The 20,447-nt window shown below is 44.2% G+C and overlaps 1 protein-coding gene across 1 annotated transcript in view; it reads left to right on the top strand.

Moving 5' to 3' along the window:
* Positions 1-20,447, top strand: part of LOC147722756 (uncharacterized) — a 529,150-nt gene that overhangs the window by 442,559 nt on the left and 66,144 nt on the right. Inside the window, exon 6 of the mRNA XM_086965224.1 lies at positions 4,770-4,912. Within this exon, the coding sequence (XP_086821350.1) occupies positions 4,770-4,912 (143 nt within the window). The remainder of the gene's footprint in view (positions 1-4,769; positions 4,913-20,447) is intronic.

The following is a 20,447-nucleotide window of genomic DNA, read 5'->3' on the forward strand; positions in this document are numbered from 1 at the left end:
TCTAGCTTTTATTCAATGCAGTCGTTGTCACCCTTTGATCACCAGCTTTGTCCATAACAAAGTTGTTTGCTGTCCTGTGTCTGCCTTAGATTGATTTTTTTTTTTTTTTCTTTGACAAGGGACCGACCCGGTCCCTTGTCATTCTTTTTGATTCCGCATGGATTGTGTCAACTGATTGAAGGATTATTTTCTTCTGGTTTTCAAATTTTGAGAAATAATTTTGATTAATGTGTAAAAAGACAGAAAATAAGATTGTTTTGTATATACACAATTATTTCATGACACTGGGACCAGTATGAATGTGGTTTAGTATGAATGGACGGCCAAGTATGTGTTGAATGTGAGTTTGTTTGAATCATTGTACATACCAATTTGTGTTATCTGTTTGTATATAAATGTAAAATATTTTTCATGCTTTTGTATCCCCACGCACAAAAAGAGAAAAAAGGCTAAAAATTAAAATAGTCTCCAGACAAGAATTAAAGTATAAATTGCAATTCAAAAAGCAAGTGTTCATGCTTTTCTTCATGTATGCTTTAATGACGGTTGTGCCTTAAAAAACAGCTTCTCAGCATAGGCAAGTTTTTTTGTTTCCTCTGCCTTAGATTGATGGCATTGCAAATACTACTCATGTACCCCCCACGTATGCTTAGAGCCCTAGTGTCACATGATTACCTGTTGATTTGTGAATTTGACCTGGGTCTTAAACATGTAGATGTGCTGAGTTCATGCAGTCTTTACTTGCTTGTTTATTTTTTGTAGATTATTGTTGAGGGGCAAATTGTAGAAATGAATTGGCAGTCTCTGGCTTCCAGTTGTGACTCAGTAGTGTCTGCAAGTTATGAACCACTTCTCTATGAAATTGGTTGATGGTGCCTCAGGGGTAGGTTTGCCATTCATTCACACAATGGAATGCAGCTAAGCAACTTGCTGTGCTGCATTGTGTGAAATCAAGAGGGCAGGAATGCTCTATATTTAGAAATATTTGAAGCATTTCTGTTCTCTCCATCTGCTGACTCACTGTGTGCGGTCTAGTGCCAATTGAGGACCCTTGCACCCCTGTGTACGGATGTCTGATTAAGGGGAAGATTGTTGTTCAATAAGGGACACCTTTCTGCACAAAAACAATCCTTAGGTGCAAATTTCTCTTTCCATGTGTGCTGGCTAATGCAGCACACATGGAAAGAGGAATTAACAAGGAGAAATAAAGATATTTCTCCTCGTTGCATCTCTGTCGGGTGAGTGCACCATTCTGGCACAAACCCAGGTTTACAAGTCTTTGTAATTCTGGGTTGGCTCATGACATGGGTGGATACATAGGAACATCCAGTCTCCACCCATATAACGTCTACCCAATGCAAAGTAATGCACAGCAGCGCTATATGCTGATTTGAACTACTTTGAATATACTAAACCATACAAAGTGACTTTGCATGGCTTTTTTAATCCCACTTAAGTGCATTGCATTGTCCTTACATGAAGCAAGTTGTCGCGAGGCAAAGTGAGTCCTTCACTGGAATTTACTAAGCCACACTAGGTGTTTAGACAAATTATAAAGAAAAAATATTGTGTGAACAAAGTAAAGTGTCAAGAACTTCAAGAACAAAAAGTATTGTGACGTATGAATCTATAGGTAAGAAAAGTTTAATATATATATAACTTCACATACATGTAGCTTGACTAGATATATTTCTTCAAGGTACATATCTGTGGAGTTAATAGTAAATCTACACTTACCTATTTGCACTCACCTACATGAGATTTTGATCTCCAACATTTTTGAGACAGTATTCTGTCCACACAATATTTTTGTTTCCGATATTCGGTCGGTAATCCCAATGCAAAGCTACTTAGAGTGGTTTAGTAAATATAAAGTCACGCAACGCACCACACAGCGCTGATTTGCGTTCCTTTGAGTCAGGTAGGCGTTACATGGGTGAAGCACGGGCATTCACGTGTTCAACCATGTATAGTAATACAAACCCAAATTTACAAAGAGTTGTAAACCAGGGTTGGTGCAAAATGGTGTGCCTACCCAGACAATTTCTTTATTTCTCCTTGCTAATTCCTCTTTCCACGTGCGTTGTATTTTGCAGTACACACAGAAAGAAGAATATCCCTCTGAGGTTTGTTTTTGTGCAGTAAGGTGCGCCTTCCTGCACAAAAACAGTCCTGCCCATAATAAAGACACTCTTGCACTATGGTGCAAGGATGTCTGCATTGGCACTAGGCAGCACACAGTGCACCAGCTCAACGAGAGCAGATCCATATCTGTAAATATGGAGCATTTCTGCTCTCTCCTTTTCTTTCAGCACAGTAAGTTGCCTTGCTGGATTGTGTTGCCTGAAAAAAATAGTAAATTTATCCATCGGTGTTTTTGTGAACATTGTTTGGAGTTCTGCTCTACATGATACATTACTAATTTATTTAGCATGCTAAAATTAACTGAAATTAAATGTTATTTTTATTCCAATCTTTGGTGGCTTTTATGTTGGCTGATGCACATTATTTGTAATTTTAAAGATGTGAAGATGAACAGTTGTAATCAATTTGTATTGCCTGGTTAAGTGGATTTGTGTTTGTGCTTTGGTTATAGCTTTGGGGACATGTATATGTTAAAAAAGTCTTCTGTCCTGGGGAGTGTCTTTTGGATGTTTAGCAGAGTGAGATTGCTTATCTTACAGCTGTTGGCTTCTGGTTCCCCTCTTTATTTGTATGAAATATATCTATATTTTTGAGAATCCTTTTAATATTGTTTTTGTACATCTTTTAAAAACCCTTTATTAATCATTTAATTTCAATGAAATGTGCTAAATTAATTGTATTTATAATATATTCCTCTTTAAACAATTTAATGTAAATATTTTTTTTTAATCTGTTTATTCACTTTTCATAGCATTACATGTCATGTATTACTTTCAGTGAAAAGGGCTATAGCACAGTGAATATAATAACAAATCAAAACACATAATCAATAAAACAGTGCAGCAGCAGAACCATGCATCAACATACTCCGAGGACAGTGGCCAGAATGAAGGAGCAATAATTTCCCGGGTAGAGAGGGGGTGGGGAAGAGGCACAATCAAACATAGTCACATAGAGATTGTGTGGTTTGACCGCATCGATCCATCATAGGTAACCCAGCACATCTATTCTAATTATACTGACATTGTTTCCAGGCAAGAAAATCTGTCCTAGTGCAACCTCTGATTGGTATAGGGTAATTGAATCGCTGTGGTGGCTTTCCTTAGTCGTTATTTGTAACTATGAATTTCAGGTGTGTCTAGTGACAGATTGTTTTGCGTTGATTGAGTCTCTGGCTCAGCTCTACAAGGTTTGTTTTCACACCCACGGTTGACACGAGTGAACTTAGTCCAATGAACCAACGCTGAATGTGAAAGAGGTTATTGTAGTCTCACAGAACCCCACCCAATATATAAATGAGGTGGTGTCAATGCTTTTGAGTTACTAACAGGGAGCAATGGTAATCCAAACAATCATTCATTAATGATTTAGGTACTCAAGATCACTAGAAATTGAATATGTATTTCAACATATTTATTTTAAAATAGTTATTTTACAATGCTAGGATCTAGTGCACAAAATATTTGTTACATCACAGAAGATAATAAAAAGCAGCTAAGCTTTTTAAAAGCAGTGAAAACAGGGGGAAATCATAACATCACAAATTATAGCCCTCACATCCTCACTGTGCTATCTCTAAGTTCTGGGATTGCTATAACAGATGTAAAAATAATAAGCCTGAGTTTCAGAGGTGGTGCTAAAACCTGGACAACAGGGCTTGTGGCTGAATAGCTTTTCAGCTATTTTGAGCGCAAGGCGAAGAGCTAGGAGAACGTGTCTACTAGAGGACACTATCCTGCCACCAGTTTGTGAAAGCAGAATGAAATGCTTTGCAGATCTTTAAAGATTTTTGCTTGAGGCTCATTCAGTGGGCATGGAATCCGGTGCAGTGATCATCTGGATTTGCGATCTGCGTCTGCGAACTGGGTAAAGTTGCTTTCCTTACTAAGTGGTCAAGTGACAGTCTCTTTATACTGAATCTTAGAGTGGAATTTCTAACATAAGTTGAGGAATGTCTGACATTGACTATGTGTGTCGCCCATGTTTCATTATTGACATATAAGGTGATAGGACGTCAATTCAGACTACACTATTTTGGCTATGGATGTTATATGACCTTAAAAACGGACACCTGTCCAAGACTCATGTTGAGGGTTTTGTTGATGTTCGTATTTGAATTACTTGACCCTTTCACAGTTCTTGGAAAGATAGGCACAGATGACGTCTGAGTCAAAGGCAGACAGTTCTGCATAATTAGAGGAAAAATGGCAGACTCCATTTTCAAAGATGGCAGCCTTCATTACCTAGGATGGATTCGTTTAGCCTTTATATGTCCTTGATGTCTAGTATGTTGATTCACTTAATTTAGGAATGTTTTAGGCTAAAAACACAAATATCCTCTGTAGAAGAATGTTATATTATTTTAATAGCTGGATGAATGGATGGATATTTGATGCCATTATTTTAAAATGAGTCCAAATATAGAAAGGCGATGTTGCATCGATGGGTGTATTCTAATGAAATAAACTTTGGAACAGCAAAAATTATTGTAATTCACAAGGAGTAAACAATAACAGTGCATGAACTAAAACTAAAACATTGACCTTCAATATCATAGATGCACATCAAAATGTATAGCACAATAACTTAAGTTTCTTTACGTTTTCTGTTCTCTTCCACCTCAGGTTTCTTCTGGAAAGTTTTGTCCTTGAGGAGTTTGTGCGATACACCATAACAATCTATCCAGTAGCCACTGTCGCTTTGTTTGGAATATTCCTGCGAAGAGGGATGCCCACTGGCCGCCTCTCTGAAACCGACCTGGTCATTGGTAAGGAATTACATACTGTTTTCTACAGCCAGAATCAATCAGGATCAAACTATGAAATATATTTTGCAGGTGTTATGGCAGAGCAAACATAGACCCATAGTGGATGAGTTCCCCTTCATTTTTCCAACTTTTTAAAAAAGCTTAAAAATAAAGTGTTCATTTAGCGAAGTCGGTAGTGCAATAAGTCACGTTAAATTTGCATTTAGTGCATTACCACACATGAAATATGATTTTTCTATTCAAAGTGATGTGGTAATAGCACTTTTAAGATTGCTTCATGGCATAAGTAAACAGTGCTCCTTAGTACCGCAAAAACACAGTGGCAAATAGGGTGACCAACCGTCTGTAAATTTCATGGCCCGCCTGTTATTTGGGCCTCTTGTCTGTGAGTAATTCTTTCACGGACGCCTTTTGTCCGTAATTTCGGACTTTTAAAGCGAGCTGTCCACCTGCAAGTAGCCTGAGAGTTCTGTGACTCTCGCTGCAGGGGCCAGGTCGTGCACCTGCTGTGATCTTAAGGGCCTACAGCAGCCCCACCCCGAGTCTCTGCAACCAAAGCTCTCCCCTTACAGCAGGGTCAGAATGGCACCAATGAACATAGAGATTTTAATTTTTTTAAATCTCAGCGTTGCTTAACTATATGTTCTTTAGGTAGTACGGGGCCACATTTCAGATAATGTGGTAGACAGTGTATTTTACTGCAAACTGGGGCAGCAGAAAAGGGGAAAATTGTATATTATTTTTAAAGGGACCTATACATGAAAGTTTTTCTAGCAATGATTTTGGGACATGAGTGGCAAATCACTCATTTTAAAACACGTTCGGCCTCTATCATTGGTGAATACAAAGGAATGCGGACAATTCGATATCATGCAGGAGGGATGGGCGTTCTTCTCCTATACATTTGTGATAAATAGTGCATTTGAAAGTACACCTGATTGCTAATTTAATTAATTGCTTAAACTTGATAGGATTTAACAAGACAATTTTAGAGAGGGTTGGGGAGGGCTAAGGGTGACTTCCTGCTTGAAATAAGGTAAATGTGTCATGAATAGTCAATTTTAATAGATGTACGTTTGTACTGAATTTTGACCTTCTGTCATGGGTTTTTTGTACTGAGTTTTGACCCTTTGTCCTGAAATTTTACACTCACCATCCTGAATTTGCATCCAGGTCAGTTGGTCACCCTAGTGGCAAAATTGCAGCTTTAAATACTAAAAAACCTAACATATTTCAGCACGCTATTCTCTGCATAAAGTAGGATGTAATTTAATGCCATGAATAATGGGTTTGGTAACACAATTACTGATTTCTGGTAAAACGTCACAGTTTCACATCTTCTCTAAATAAGTGCAAGAACTGAGCAATACTAAATACATTTATTATTTAAGTATCAAGAGAAACGAGAATTACACTTTTGTGGAGTACAGAAGTGACCAATATTACCTACTCTGCAAAATCCATACGAGCATTTCCTCCTTATTTTAATCGCCCACAGGCAGTCGGTTCCCGCCTTTTCCTCACCCAATCAACAGATGGACAGAATTGTCATAAGTATTGAAGTACGTCCCCTTCTTACACTGCCTGGACCATTGGGTAAACTGTGTGTGATGTTATTAGTAATTCCCACTCTTTCTTTGAATATCTAAGAATACTTGTGCCGCCATGCATGGTTGACGTCACTGAATGGAGCTGCCACCTTTACCTTCTAAACGTATCACCACATAAAAACCGTTTCCCTTTCCTCCCTCTACTTTCTCCAGATTTTTATTTTTACTCCGGGGCTCCATATCTGGAATGTCTGGCTGCACATTAAAGATCAGTCAGTTTGTAAAATCTCAAGTTTCACCATTCAATGTAACATAAAGCCTAAAAACGTGTCTTTTTTTGAACAATCAGCCTGACTAATCAGCCTGACTAAATATAAAGTGAAACAAAAAAGCACATGCTACTCTACTTTTTGCAAAGAAATATATAAAGAAACGGTCATTATAAACTAAAAGTACATGAATTAGTTCCATATAGTTCCTGCTTACTTCGACTTCTGCCCCAGGAATCTCTGAGTAGAATGAGCAGGTAGTTTGTGTATGTGTTTATGTTTACCTTTAAAGGTATAGTACCCATTGGTAAAAAAAAAATGACCTCCAAGAAGGAGTCAAAGCTATATTCAACTCACCGTGTATGATTGCTCTAACGTCTGCCAATACAGAGTAAATAGTTGGGGCAAGAGCATGCACTATTTAATTCAAACAAAATGCCAACAAAGATGCATGCTGTATTCCAGCCCTCTTATTTAAACATTATCTTATATGTCAAGTGTAAAAAATGGTATAGGGTTCATTTGCCAATGAATTCTTCTTTCACTAGTCTGAAAGGCTGGTGGAGCAAGTGGTCTACTTAGGAAAGAGGCGGGTTTTAATCAGAAACAGTTTCCAGTTCTCTTGCTCCTGCAGAGAGTATGGGAAGATGTTTTATAGAAAAGAGCATACAGCGAAAAGGCGCACTCCCAAACGTGCTTCTATTGAAGACTGCATGAGACAATCTGTGACAAATGTATCTATGAAGCCAGGAGGTTAAAAGAAATGGACCAGGATCATTCTCCAGACTGGACTATATACTTGTGCCACTGGCTGCGACTGGTAGAGTGAGGGACGCGGAGATTCTCCAGAGGGGACTCTCTGACCATTCCCCGGTAGCACTCAAATTACACCTGGGCCCCTCGAAACCACCCTTTAGATGGCGTCTCTCTCCCTGGAATCTACAAGATGAGAAATATAGAGATCACGTAGGAAAAGCAACCAACCAATATTTGGAGCTTAAAGTGGGGTTGGTGGCAACAGCTGAATTCTTGTGGAAGGCCCTGAAATCGACCATATGGGGGGGTGGACCTATCAAATTGCTCGGCTGCAAGTCGCACCCGAAAGGAATCACTGCTGAGGTCCAAAGCCCACATCATGAAACTTGAGCGAGATAGTAGGGAGGCAGGGGGTGGTCTGGCACGCCGCCAATTGCTGATAGTGAGACACACCCATGCAGATCTATTGATGGACGAGGCCTGATTGACTTGGTTGGCGTCCCGCAGTAGGATTTACCAGTGGGGGGCAAGTCTAGCAAGCTACTCCACTGCTAGTTTCAGGGAGCTGTGAGCCCCTGGTTCTCCCTAGAGTGCAGGGACCTGATGGAAGGATTCTTGGCAATCCCTCTTTGATTGCTGAGAGTTTTGCACATTACTTCGAAGACCTCTACGCCCCAAAGGAATCCCTACCAGAATATTTGGTACACCACCTCATAGGGGATCTCCCGCCCCAACCCTCTCTGCTGAAGCTCAGGCTGAACTAGACCTTCCTTTTATGGAGGAGGAACTGTCTACAGCTTATGGGGACTTAAACTTTGGGAAAGCCCCAGGCCCTAACGGGTATCCATGCAAGTTTTTTAAGTGGTATTCCATGAAATTGGGACCTCATCTCCTTAGAGTGATAGATGAGGCGCGAAAATGCGGAAGTCTCCTGCGGAACTGGAAGCATGCCAAAATAGTTGTGTTCCACAAGCCGGGCCGACCCCCAGACCAACAAGCCTCATATTGCCCCATCTCCTTGTTAAATATAGAAGCTAAAATATTGGCCAAGGCCTTAGCTAATCGACTCCAATCTCATATTACCTCCCTGATTCATCCAGGCCAGGCGGGATTCATGCCTCAAAGAAAACTCAACACAATGGGGCCGATTAGGATGGAGGATTTTCCGCCTCCTCTGGGCCGGCGGAAGCCACCTCCGGCCCGGAGGAGGCGGAAAATCCATTGCGGGCTCACCAAAGACCCACCGCCACATTACGATGGCTGGTGGGTCTTGGTTTCTGTCCGCTGCTTTTCCGCCGCGGTCGGATTACAACCGCGGCGGAAAAGCTCTCATTTGGCTGGCAGTGTCTATCAGACACCGCCGGCCAAATTAGGAAGCATTTGAAAACATGCTTTTCCGCGGCGGTTTTTCCGCTGTGGAAAAGCATGTGTACTTTTGATTTTGGGGGCCCGTTGCGGGCCCCCAGGGTGTTGGTGGGTGGGGGGTGCACATGGGGGGTACCTATGGTACCCCCCAGCATTTACATGCACAATGCGGCAGGCACCGCGCGGTGCCTGCCGCTTTGTGCATGTAAATGTTACACATGCACTTTTAACATTGCGGCGGGTGCTGCTTGAAGCAGCACCCGCCGCAATGTTAAATATCCAGGATGTGACCGCCAGGGTGGCGGTCACATCCTAATCGCACATGAGGGAACGCCGCAGCCCATGCGGACGTTCCCTCATACTCTGGGGTCGCGGACGGACTCAAGTCCGTCCGCGATCCTAATCGACCCCAATATTCGGCGAGCACAGGTCGCGGTGGCCACTATTCAGGGATTGGATCAGCCGGCTGAACTCCTCTTAGCGGATATGGACAGGGCTTTGATTCCCTCAGCTGGATTTACTTGTTTGCCTTTTTAAATTGTCTAAATATCGGTTCCCGCTTCTTGTCCTATCTTATATTATTATATACAGACCTTACGGCCTCGGTTCACATTGTGGGATCTACTTCCTTCACCTTCACTACTAGACGGGGTACCCGCCAGGGCTGCCCACTGTCATCATTCCTCTTCGCATTGGCAATGGAGCCCTTAGCGGCATGGGTGCGGATGGATGCTTTAAGTGGCAGGATTTGAATGGGCCCAGGGGCTGTCAGACCGCATAGCCTTGTACGCTGACAATGTCCTTTTCTTCTTGACAAATATTAACAGGACTGGGCCTAGGTTACTCCGCATCATGCACATATTTGGGGAATCGTCTGGCCTGTTCATGAATCCTTGTAAATCCACCTTATGGATATTGGGGAAACAAATGGAACTGGACACCTGGGCCTCGGCAGTGCAGGTCACTGCAGTAGGTGTAAAATATTTGGGAGTCTTCCTGTCCGACTCAGCGAGTGTGTCTTGGGACGGTAACGTGGTGCCGGCGTGGGCACGGGTACGCGAGGAGCTGAAGGCCTGGTCTCATATGCCCATGTCCCTCCCGGCTCGATCAGCCATCTTCAAGATGGTATCGTTGCCACGACTGCTCTACCAATTACAGAATCATCTCTACCCTGTCTCCCCAACATGGTTTTGCAAGGGCAATTCGACACTGGGCTAGTTTATGTGGGCGGGAGGGGCATCCAGAGTGGCATTGAGGACTTGCTTTCAGTTGACATACTGTGGGGGGTTGGCCACTTCGAATGTACATTTGTATTCTATGGCCTCACACCTATTGATCTTGAATGATTGGTGGTATGGAGATAGGAGTGACCCCGCCTATGCGGTGGAAAGACGTTGCATGGGGTCTGCCTCCCTGAATACTATCTTATACTCTGCCCCTTTGCGTATGGCTCTGCCATCAGCCACAAGGATAGTCTTTCAGGTGTGGAGACAGGCTTTGCGGAAAATGGTGTGGTAGGGCAAATTGGCGAGGGAAACGCCACTGTGGTCTAATGGGGTATTGCCTAAACTGGCGGCGTTAGCGGGTTTCCGAGGTTGGGATAATATAGGGATTTCCACCCTGGGTGATGTGATGCGGGGTACAATTCTGAAGTCTTTTGGGCATCTCCAACAGGAGTACCAGATGCCAAAGACTCAATTCTATAAATATCTCCAATTTCGGCATACTATACTCCCTAGTGTTACCGGACTGGAGTCTCTCCCTGAATTCAGCCCTATTGAAGCTAAACTCTTCATGGGAGACCTACAAGATCACAAATTCTCCAAAATCTACCAATTGCTAGTAACAAACAGTCCCACCATGCTAGATAAACTTAGGACGGCATGGGAGGGAGATCTTGGCCCACTAGATGGAGATGATTGGAACAAAGTGCTGGCATCCCCTCGAAGGGCTGCGATTGCAATGCGTCTCCGACTAGTTCAATTTAACTACCTACACAGGGTGTACTATACTAGAGTCAGGCTGTGGAGTGAGGGCCTTGTGGCATCTCCAATATGTCTGCGATGGATTCGGGAGGAAGGCACCTTCCTTCACACAGTGTGGCTGTGTATAGCACTCGCAAAGTTCTGGCGGGGGTATTGGCCTCTTTGGCAGAGGTGTTGGGATGGGAGCTCCCCTTCTTCCCTAAATAAGTACTTTTGCATATCATGAGGGGATTGGCGGGAATATTTATAAATGCTATTTATTGCTGTTGGGTCTCATACTAGCAAAACGAAATATTGCACGAAAATCGAAGGCGGAGGTCCCGCCCTCCGTATCTGCAGGGAAAAACAGTCTACATTTTAACATGGGGGTGTGAGATTCCTATCTTTAAAGCACGGGGTTGCCCGTAAAAGCATCCGAAGATTTGGAAACGATGGGGGGATTATAGAGGCCTGCACCTAGAGCCCATTCCATCCAGACAGGGTACGATCTAGAAATGTTAGCGCAGGGCTGAGGTACATGAGACAAATGGTTAAATGGAGATCACTCTCCAGTAAGCGGAAGTGGAGGTGGTGCCTGAGATGCCGTATTGAGACAGTGCCATGGGTGGGGGGTACATTTGATCGTTTTTGGGTTTATTTAAAAAAAAAAGAAAAGCATATACTCAAAATGTCAATGTTAATCTTTTGTACTTCATACTATAGCAGATGGCTTCTGGAGTGCAGAGCTCTGCATTATATTTGACACTTGACGCAATAAAATATGATTCTAAAAAAAAAATAATAATGGACCAGTGCAACTTAGGTGCCTTGTGTACCACACATAAGATTCTGTCTTGCTTGGGCTGATCATTGGGTAGAAGCTAGACAGCAAAGTCTGGATGATGTGCTGGCAGTTTGTAATACGCTGGATATCTGAAGCAGAGAAGTCTTTCAAGTAGAGTTGTGTATTATCTGCATATGTGTGAATCTTGATGCTTTTATCTGTGAGTAGACAAGTCGGTCATCGCAACTTAAAGCGCAAAACAGCATCAACACAAAATTGTCAGGCAACTGTCCAGCCTATAATATCAGCCTTCTGCTGTTAATGATCTTGATTTGCAGCTTCTTGCTTAAGGCCGTTCAAAGAAACGTAGTTAAAAATATTGTCGGAGCATATAAGCTTTGTGTGCTGGCAGTGCTTTGACTATGATTGTTAGCTGAGAAATCCCAATGTTTTTTTTTAAACTGCTAATTATCTCACAATGGGGGAGAAAGAAGTGATCAGGGATGTATCCACTCCACTTCCTTTGGAAAATAATCACTGGAGGTGGAACCCAAGCAGACTGGTATACATTTAAAGTCTCAGAAATGTTTTAGGAGATCCTAACCCACTAGTACCCACTAGTGGCATGCTTCATCATCGAGTCGATACTCCCGACACCTAATGTATGGGGTGGGCTCTACCTCTAGAAGGAGGGAGACATTCTAGACTTGAGGCTTAACGGGATCTGTGATTAATGTGGTTAAAATGACATCCCACTCCTAATTTACTTTATTTCTTCTTGCAGGAATTAGGGTAAGGTTAGAATCAAAGCAAGATGTAGATTGGGAGTAAATCGATGATCCCTTACTTCTAAAATCAATCCTGGTCTACATGTTTCAGCCAACCCCGCTCAACCGGGTCAGTTGACTTTCACCAGAACATAAATGAGCAGATCCCTAGTGTAAATACATAGACAGTATCCTGTTTTATATTCTAAGAGTGGTGTTTTATGATACGTAAGCACAGTAAGTTACAGTTCCTCTAGGGTACAATAGCCCATGACCTGAAAAAAATGAAAAGGCATGAAAAACATCCAAATTACCTTGTTCTAGGTAATAAATGCTGAGACTAAGTATACATGTCACTGTGAATTATAATCTCTTTACAGAGATACTCATATGTGGATATACTCATCTCATGCAGAAAAAATGAGGAAATATGTATACAGACTGTAGAAGGCCTGGACGTCATGCATCTCAATAGTTTTTCCAAAAATGCAGGTTGATAACAATATTGTGTTGTCTCACAAAGGAATATATTCATGCAATAGTGAAATAAAATAAACGTGCCACAAGAGGGGAAAATACCTTGAACAGGGGCTAGTTATGGCCCATAGGGAGCAATAGAGGCCGGCGGACCCTATAGTCATTCACTGCGGCGATGGTCAAAAAGTTCAGATTAAGTAAATGTACCCTCTCTCTGCTCATGAATGTTTAAAATAGCATCCAACCCCTCCCACACAGGAATAGTTACTCACTTTTCCAAGGGTGCCGGCCGGGTGATCTCACCTATTGCAACCTCCAAAGCCCCGCGTGCTGAGATTGTGAGTCGCGGCAGTGATTTTACAAGCTCTTGACTGGTGTGTTCCAATATAGGCATGTCACTTCATCAGGGCCGGCTCTAGGCTCATAGTGGCCCTGTGCAGGGAGCGTAGGTGGGGGCCCAGGCTAGTGCATACTGGCACCTCTCCTGGCATACGAATTTACCAGGCAGTCAGATACACTCCAGTCTTCAGTTCTTGTGTACAACTACGGTCAAACGGTATGTTTAGATGATGGAGCTTCTATTGACAGTACTTGTACACGGGAGCGGACCCCTATAGGTGGCTTATTTGCACGCTGTAGCTAGTGACGTATTATAACAACCCAGCCACCGGCGCAGTCACTAAACCTCGTCAAGGAGAGCATTATTTGTATCGTACAAGTATTGCATAACATAGAAGGTGTGCGTTCAAGCCACCTTACAAAGAAATAAATCACTTAGTAACGGAACATGACATATTGCTGGTGTGGTGAACGACTTAACGGGACTGACATCATCAAAACCTAATAGGGGCATCAGACAACTTATTGCGCCTTAGTCGTTTATGTCTTATTTTGTATTTGTTTATTGTGACAGCAACACATGTTGGCAATAAATGATGTGTACCACACATAGCATCCGGTGAGGGCGCAAAACATTTTAGAAAGGCACTTTGTAATAACTGAATGTTTTACAGCGATGCGCATTGTAACATTTTAGCGGGCGCAGAATGTCAGATGCACAAATATTTACTATCATGCATAGACTCAGAACGTCTTACTGGAGCGCAGATATGCCAATTTACAAAGGAAAACAATAGAATATTGGTGTTAATAGCCTGAGTTTTACCTGGATATCTTACAGGTGCAAGGATTAAATATGTAGCCCCTGGCACACAATTATACATTTAACTAGTCACCTGATAGCAGCATGCAAGCTGCAGAACCTTTAACTACAGAACACACATGGGAACTTTCTGGGACTCAGAATATTTCAGAAGAATGCAGGCGTATTGTAGCAGCTTGCAAGAGCACATCATTCCCTACAGAGGCACATACTTCGCATATTGCAGAGATACAACCTCACATAGTTACACACGCGGGTCGTGTCTCGTGAACATAATGTGGCGCAGAGACAAACCATTCAGTACTATTGACTACTAGACTAAGCTGCGCATCAGATGTTATTAACACTCATAAATCATATCATTACTAGGCAGCTCAACTGGAAAGACAGGCAGGCGATTATACAAGTCATTATAAATATATTTTGTGAGCACAGTCTCTCACCGGCGTTATTTGAAGGGTCGGAGTCGGACTCTCGGGGAAGAGACTAGTCGGACACTACAGGTGTTCTAGTGTCTCTATCGATGATCGGGGCGACAGGACGAGGACGGTTAATTTATTTGTTCTAGACTTTTAATTCTTCTCTCAATGAATCTCACGACAATGTGACCGTGACGAGTCGACGCACCGCTCACTGACGCACTCTCCCAGTGAGGCGCCCCAGGGCGGAGCGTGACGTGACCACACACAGCAGTACCGTGACGCGTCACTGACTGAGCGGCTAAATTGCGCACTGCGTACAGCGCGCGGGGGCTGTCCCAGGGCCGTCACGTCGTCCTAGGGATAAGATTGAAGATTGACGGCCCTGGGACCCAACTGCTGGCTGGCTGCCTGGGCAACTTCAAGTGAAACCAATGACTGACTATTGTAAACAACAACAGCGCTCACGCGCGCCGTCGCTGCCATTGCCCGGAGGACGCCAAATCCTGCCAGGGGGCCGCCAGTGATCCAAGTTCCGATCCGATCCTCGGCTCTGTCGGTCGTCGTGGTGGCCCCTCGGGTTTGTTGGCCCTGTGCAGGTGCACAGTTTGCACATGCCTGGGGCCGGCCCTGACTTCATGCACGTCTCGTCACACTAAATTTGCGCCAGGCTGTATGAGACTAAGGACACAAACAAGGGACACAATGTCGGTCCTTTTGTGCACATGGAACAAAGGGAAATGTGGTTCTTGCAGGACCGGTTAATGTTAAAGAAAGTGTGGTCACACTTGGTGCACTATAGTTCACATGTAAAGGTCACACAGTAAACAAGGATTTGCAATGCAATCGGCCTCGCATTTGTGAAAGTTAGAGCCATGGACATTGCAAATGACAAGTGGAGTGATCATTTGCCCTACATAAGGACATAGGAAGGATAGATGATGGAGAGGAAACAGTGGGGAACAGGAAGGGAATTTGTGCACATGTAAAGTGCCCCTCTGGCGCTGCAATTACACCACTGCAGGAGACAATAGGAAGAGCACACATGGGCGAGCACTTACCTTAATATTTTATGCATACTGTATTATTAACAACTTTGTAGATATTAAACTATAATTATTTAATGTCTTCTATGCCTTTCTAAATGCTCCACCGTCATTTTGGAATTTGTAGGCGCTAATAGCGGAGCTGAGGGATGTGATAACGACAAAAGGAACAGAGAGCAGAGAGGGAGGTGGGGGGGGCAGAGAGAGAGAGAGAGTAGTTGACGGGGTGTAGTGATAGCAAACAGAGGCAGCTGTTCCTATGCACAGGGTGCCTGGACGCTTGTCTTCAGAGACAACAATGGAGTGAGCCAGCCAGTCTCACCACACCCGAAGTAGTTTGTGATATAATAGTGAGAAACTCTGTGTCACAAAATCAACCACGCTGGGCTTTCTCTTTATATAGGGCTGTATTCACAGTGTAGCCAGATGTTCATTATAATTTGCTGTAAGGGGATTAGGGGGGGACACAAAAATATAAGGATTTGATTAAGTAATCAGGGGGCATAACAGTAAATTAGGGAGGTGGGTGACCACAGGCTGTCTGAACATGCAGGCTGCAGGGAGAAATGGAGATGGTGTTGTGCTGGTAACACTACACCAAAGTAAACTTTTAGCCAGCGCGTGGCGTGTAAAGCACAAAAGCAGTGAGAGCCTGGAAGGGCCCGGCTCGTGCAACGCATTGTGGGGAGGAGTGGAATTATGTGGGTTTGATTGGAATTGTTAGTTGTGAAATTGTGTGGTGTGGAGTGGATGTGTGTTGTGGAATTAAGTGGAGTTTAAATTGTGGTGTGTTGTTGAATTTTGTGGCATGATATGGTATTCTGTGTTGTGGATTGGATGTATGTGGTGTGTTGTTGAGTTGAATTATTTGGTGTGTTGCCGAATTATGTGGTGTGGAATGGATGGGGTTATGAAAGAATCTGGTGCAGCGAGAGAAGGAGAGAGAAACCAAGGTGCTACGGTGGCACTGCGGAGGTGGCGGCTCCATATCAAAGTTTTTACTTGTCTTAAAAAAAATATTGTATGGCCAGGCTAGTGGGGAAGATTAGGCACACCTCACTCACATAAACATTGGGTAAATCATTAGAATAGTAGAAAAATATATATATATATTTTAAATAAAAAATATGACTGTTCTCACAAAACAAGTCACACTTTAATTGTGTGAAGGTAATAAGCAGTCACTTAGGAGTCAAAAGCCCTTGGAACAGAACAAAGATTCAAACTGATTAGGCTATACCCATGTCCGAAAATGTGTCTTTGCTCCCCATTCTCCCTACACCAACACTCTGCCTCCTTCAATCTCTCTCACAGCAAGCAGGGACTGCCTTGGGAAACATACTGAATGCGTTGATGGGAGACACCAGCCAATAAAGTATTCAGCTGGCAGCCCTGCATAGCGAAGGCAACCCCAGGAACATAGCGAAGCCAAGATGGCAGCACCCAACCTCGCAATATTTGTTATATTCTTTCGCTTGTGTCTCTGATGCGAGGATGGGGAAAGAGGAAAGGCTTTAAGTTGTCTGGCAATGGTGAAAACAAGCAGTGGTAGCTACTACATCTCCTGTTGCACCCACCCGCTAACAATGCCCCGGTTACTTACCGGTAATCTTCATTACTCCGAGTCCTTGTCTTCCTCGCCACAGTAATCACCATTGAGCCTCAGGCTCCCACAGAAACTCCAAGTAAAAGTTATCATTCTAGTCTCCCTCTCCCTCTCCCAATATGGCCCCCGGTGGTAACAGCCAATCCCATAAAGGGACACATAATCAGCAAAACAATCTGAAATCCAAGCCGTATACATGAAGCCACCAAGAGGGCCGGGAGGGAAGTGAAACTATACTGTGGTGAGGAAGATAAGGACTCGGAAGAATGAAGATTACCGGTAAGTAACCGGGGCATTACCTCCTCGTCCGTCTTCCTCACCACAGTAATCACTATTGAGCCGATACCAAAGCACATCAGCTTCATGAAAGAAAAACAGCCCACACCAGAAGGCAGTATTACAACAAGTTTAATAACAATAGGCAGACAAACAAAATAATTCCCCTCAAGGAACACCAGCACTCAGCACAGAAGAGGCAAAGGAAACCGAGCCCCCACCCCCAACCTGAAGACGGTAATGCGACATGACGGTATGAGGTGAAGACCAAGTGGCCGCCCGGCAAACATCCCCCATGGAGACCCCTTTAAACGCCACCCAGGAGACTGCAACAGACCTGGTGGAACGCCCCTGAATAGGAAGAGAGGGAACCTCGGAAACCGAATCATACGCCAACAAAATAGTCTCCTTAATCCAACAACTGACCGTGGAAAGGGAAGGTTTCAAACCTCGACGGGACAAACCAAAATTGACAAATAAATTGTCCACCTTACAGAAGGAAGACGTGCGGGATAAATAAATCAACAAGGCACGTCGAACATCCAAAAGATGTAAAAGAGACTCCTCATCCGAGGAAGGATCTGGGCAAAGAACAGGAAGTACTACCTCCTTAGACCGATGAAAGAAGGAATCAACCTTCAGTACAAACGTAGGATGAGGGCGCAAGACCACACGATCCATCAAAACAACCAAAAATGGAGCAGACTGGAGGAAAGCCCCCAACTCCCCAATACGCCTGAAAGAAGCAATTGCCACTAGAAATACGACATTAAGCATCAACAATTTCAAATCAACCGACTCCAAAGGTTCGAAAGGAACCGATTGTAATGAACGTAAGACCAAAGGAAGGTCCCAAGTAGGAGGACATAGGATAGGACAGGGTCGCTGGAAAGACAGTGACTTAAAAAGCCGCGCCACCAATGGAGCCACTGAAACTAAAGGAAGGATATGAAATGCCCGTATGGCAGCCCATTGAGCACAAATAGTAGAAAAGGTCAAACCCAATTCAAAACCCTCATTCAAAAAATCAACAATGCGAACCGGGTCCAAAGAATCCATAGACAAATCGCGACGAAGACACCAAGAAGCAAAGTTGTTCCAATGCCTAGCATAAGATTTTAATGTAGAAGGTCTCCGGGACTTCTGAATAACTCCAGCAACAGCCAGTGAACAACCACCATGGATCAGGGAATCCCTCTCAAGAGCCAGACCCGCAGACCCAGGTTTCGGAACAAAGGAAGCGGAAGAAGAGGGCCCAACAGAGGGAGAGGCAAGAATGGCAACGTCCACTCCGGTGTCACAGCCAATTCCAATAACATGGGAAACCACGGGCGACGACTCCACCCCGGAACAATCAGAAGGACAAAGGAACCCTCCCTCTTGATTTTCTGTAAGACAGCTGGAATCAGGGGAACAGGGGGAAAAGGCATACAAGAGGCCTCGCGGCCATCGGGATGACAGAGCATCCACCCTCCAAGCTTACCAGCAAGGCATAATTGTGCAAAAGCATAGCACCCCAGCCCAACAGGCTGGCATCAGTAGTGAGAATCCGAGACGGAAGAACCAGAAAGGGGTGACCCTGAGACAGATGAACCTCGTCCAACCACCAACCCAGGATCACCAGAATCTCGGTTGACACAGGGATCAATACACTCATATCTTGAGAACAGGGGACCCAATGCAATAAAATGTGGGACACCACCTGATACATGTGTAGGCGAGCCCAAGGTACCATTAACAAAGATACTGACATCAGACCCTGCACCCTCAACCATAGGCTCACAGGATGAGAATGACCCAACAACAGGGATCAAACAGCAGAGATAAGAGACACAATCCGAGCAGGGGGCAGGAACACCATCCCCAACCAAGTCCTGAAAAGCGCTCCAATGTAAGTCAAATCCTGTGCAGGAACTAGGGAGGACTTCGGGACATTCACCAGGAATCCGTGAATTTCCTGTACATGGCACACTCTCCGACATGCAACTCTGCCTTTGAAAGAAAAGAAGCAGAAATCAAAATATCTTCCAGATATGGAAAAACACTAATGCCCTCCCCATGTAAATGGCCAACAAGAGGAGCCAGAACTTTAGTAAAAACTCTGGGTGAAGAGCAGAGTCCAAAAGACAATACCTGAAACTGATCGTGCCGACCCAGGACGCAGAACTGTAGAAACCTCTGAGAGTCGGGGTGTACAGGCAAATGGAGATACGCATCCTGTAGGTCAATTGAGGCCAGAAAATCCCCTTGAGAAATAAGAGGAAGGATCACCTGGAGAGAAACCACCTTGAATTTTTGATGAGGAATGAAAGTATTTACCCATTTCAAATCCATCACAGGTCTGAGATCCTCCGTGCATTTGGACACCAGGAACAGAGTAGAATAAACCCCCAACCCCAATTGATCCCCTGGTACGGATATCACCGCTCCCTTTCGCACTAGGGTGGCGATGCCGTCCAAAAGCGCCACCCCCTTCAGAGCGTCTCTGGGACAAGGAGTGGACCTGAAACAGTCTGGGGGAGTCTGGGTAAATTCAAGACGAAAACCTTCGGAAATCACCTGAAGGACCCATTGATCCAAAACAGTCTTGTTCCAAGAGTCCCGGAAGAAACTCAGACGACCCCCAACTAGACCCACTCCAGGAGCAACCCAGACATGATTTCATAGCAGGAGCAGAGGAGGCAGAATCGCTGGAGAACCGGGACTTGTCGGAGGAAGGAGCACCCCGGCCACGCCCCCTCCCACGAAAGGGCTGATGTGCACGGCCCCTCCGTAAAGGACCAAAAGCCCTCTGTGACCCAAAAGCACGGAAGCGACCAGTCCGCTCAGGTGCAAGCATATTACGGTCTTCCGCCGTCTTCTTTCATCCAATGGGGAACCAAACAGCTTCACACCAGTAAAAGGAATTTTCATTAATAGACCCTTCTGCGCAGCAACAGCCTTCCATGAGCGGAGCCACAACTGCCTCCTCGCAGCAACAGAAGACCCTGCCGCAGAAGCAGCCGCCCCTAAAAAATCAAATGAAATGTCAGAAAGCAGACAAACCTGCTGTTCCATCATAGCCAGCGTAGAAGACACATCATCCCCCTGGTCC

Source organism: Lissotriton vulgaris, chromosome 4_1 (assembly GCF_964263255.1).
Source record: "Lissotriton vulgaris chromosome 4_1, aLisVul1.2, whole genome shotgun sequence".
NCBI lineage: Eukaryota > Metazoa > Chordata > Amphibia > Caudata > Salamandridae > Lissotriton > Lissotriton vulgaris.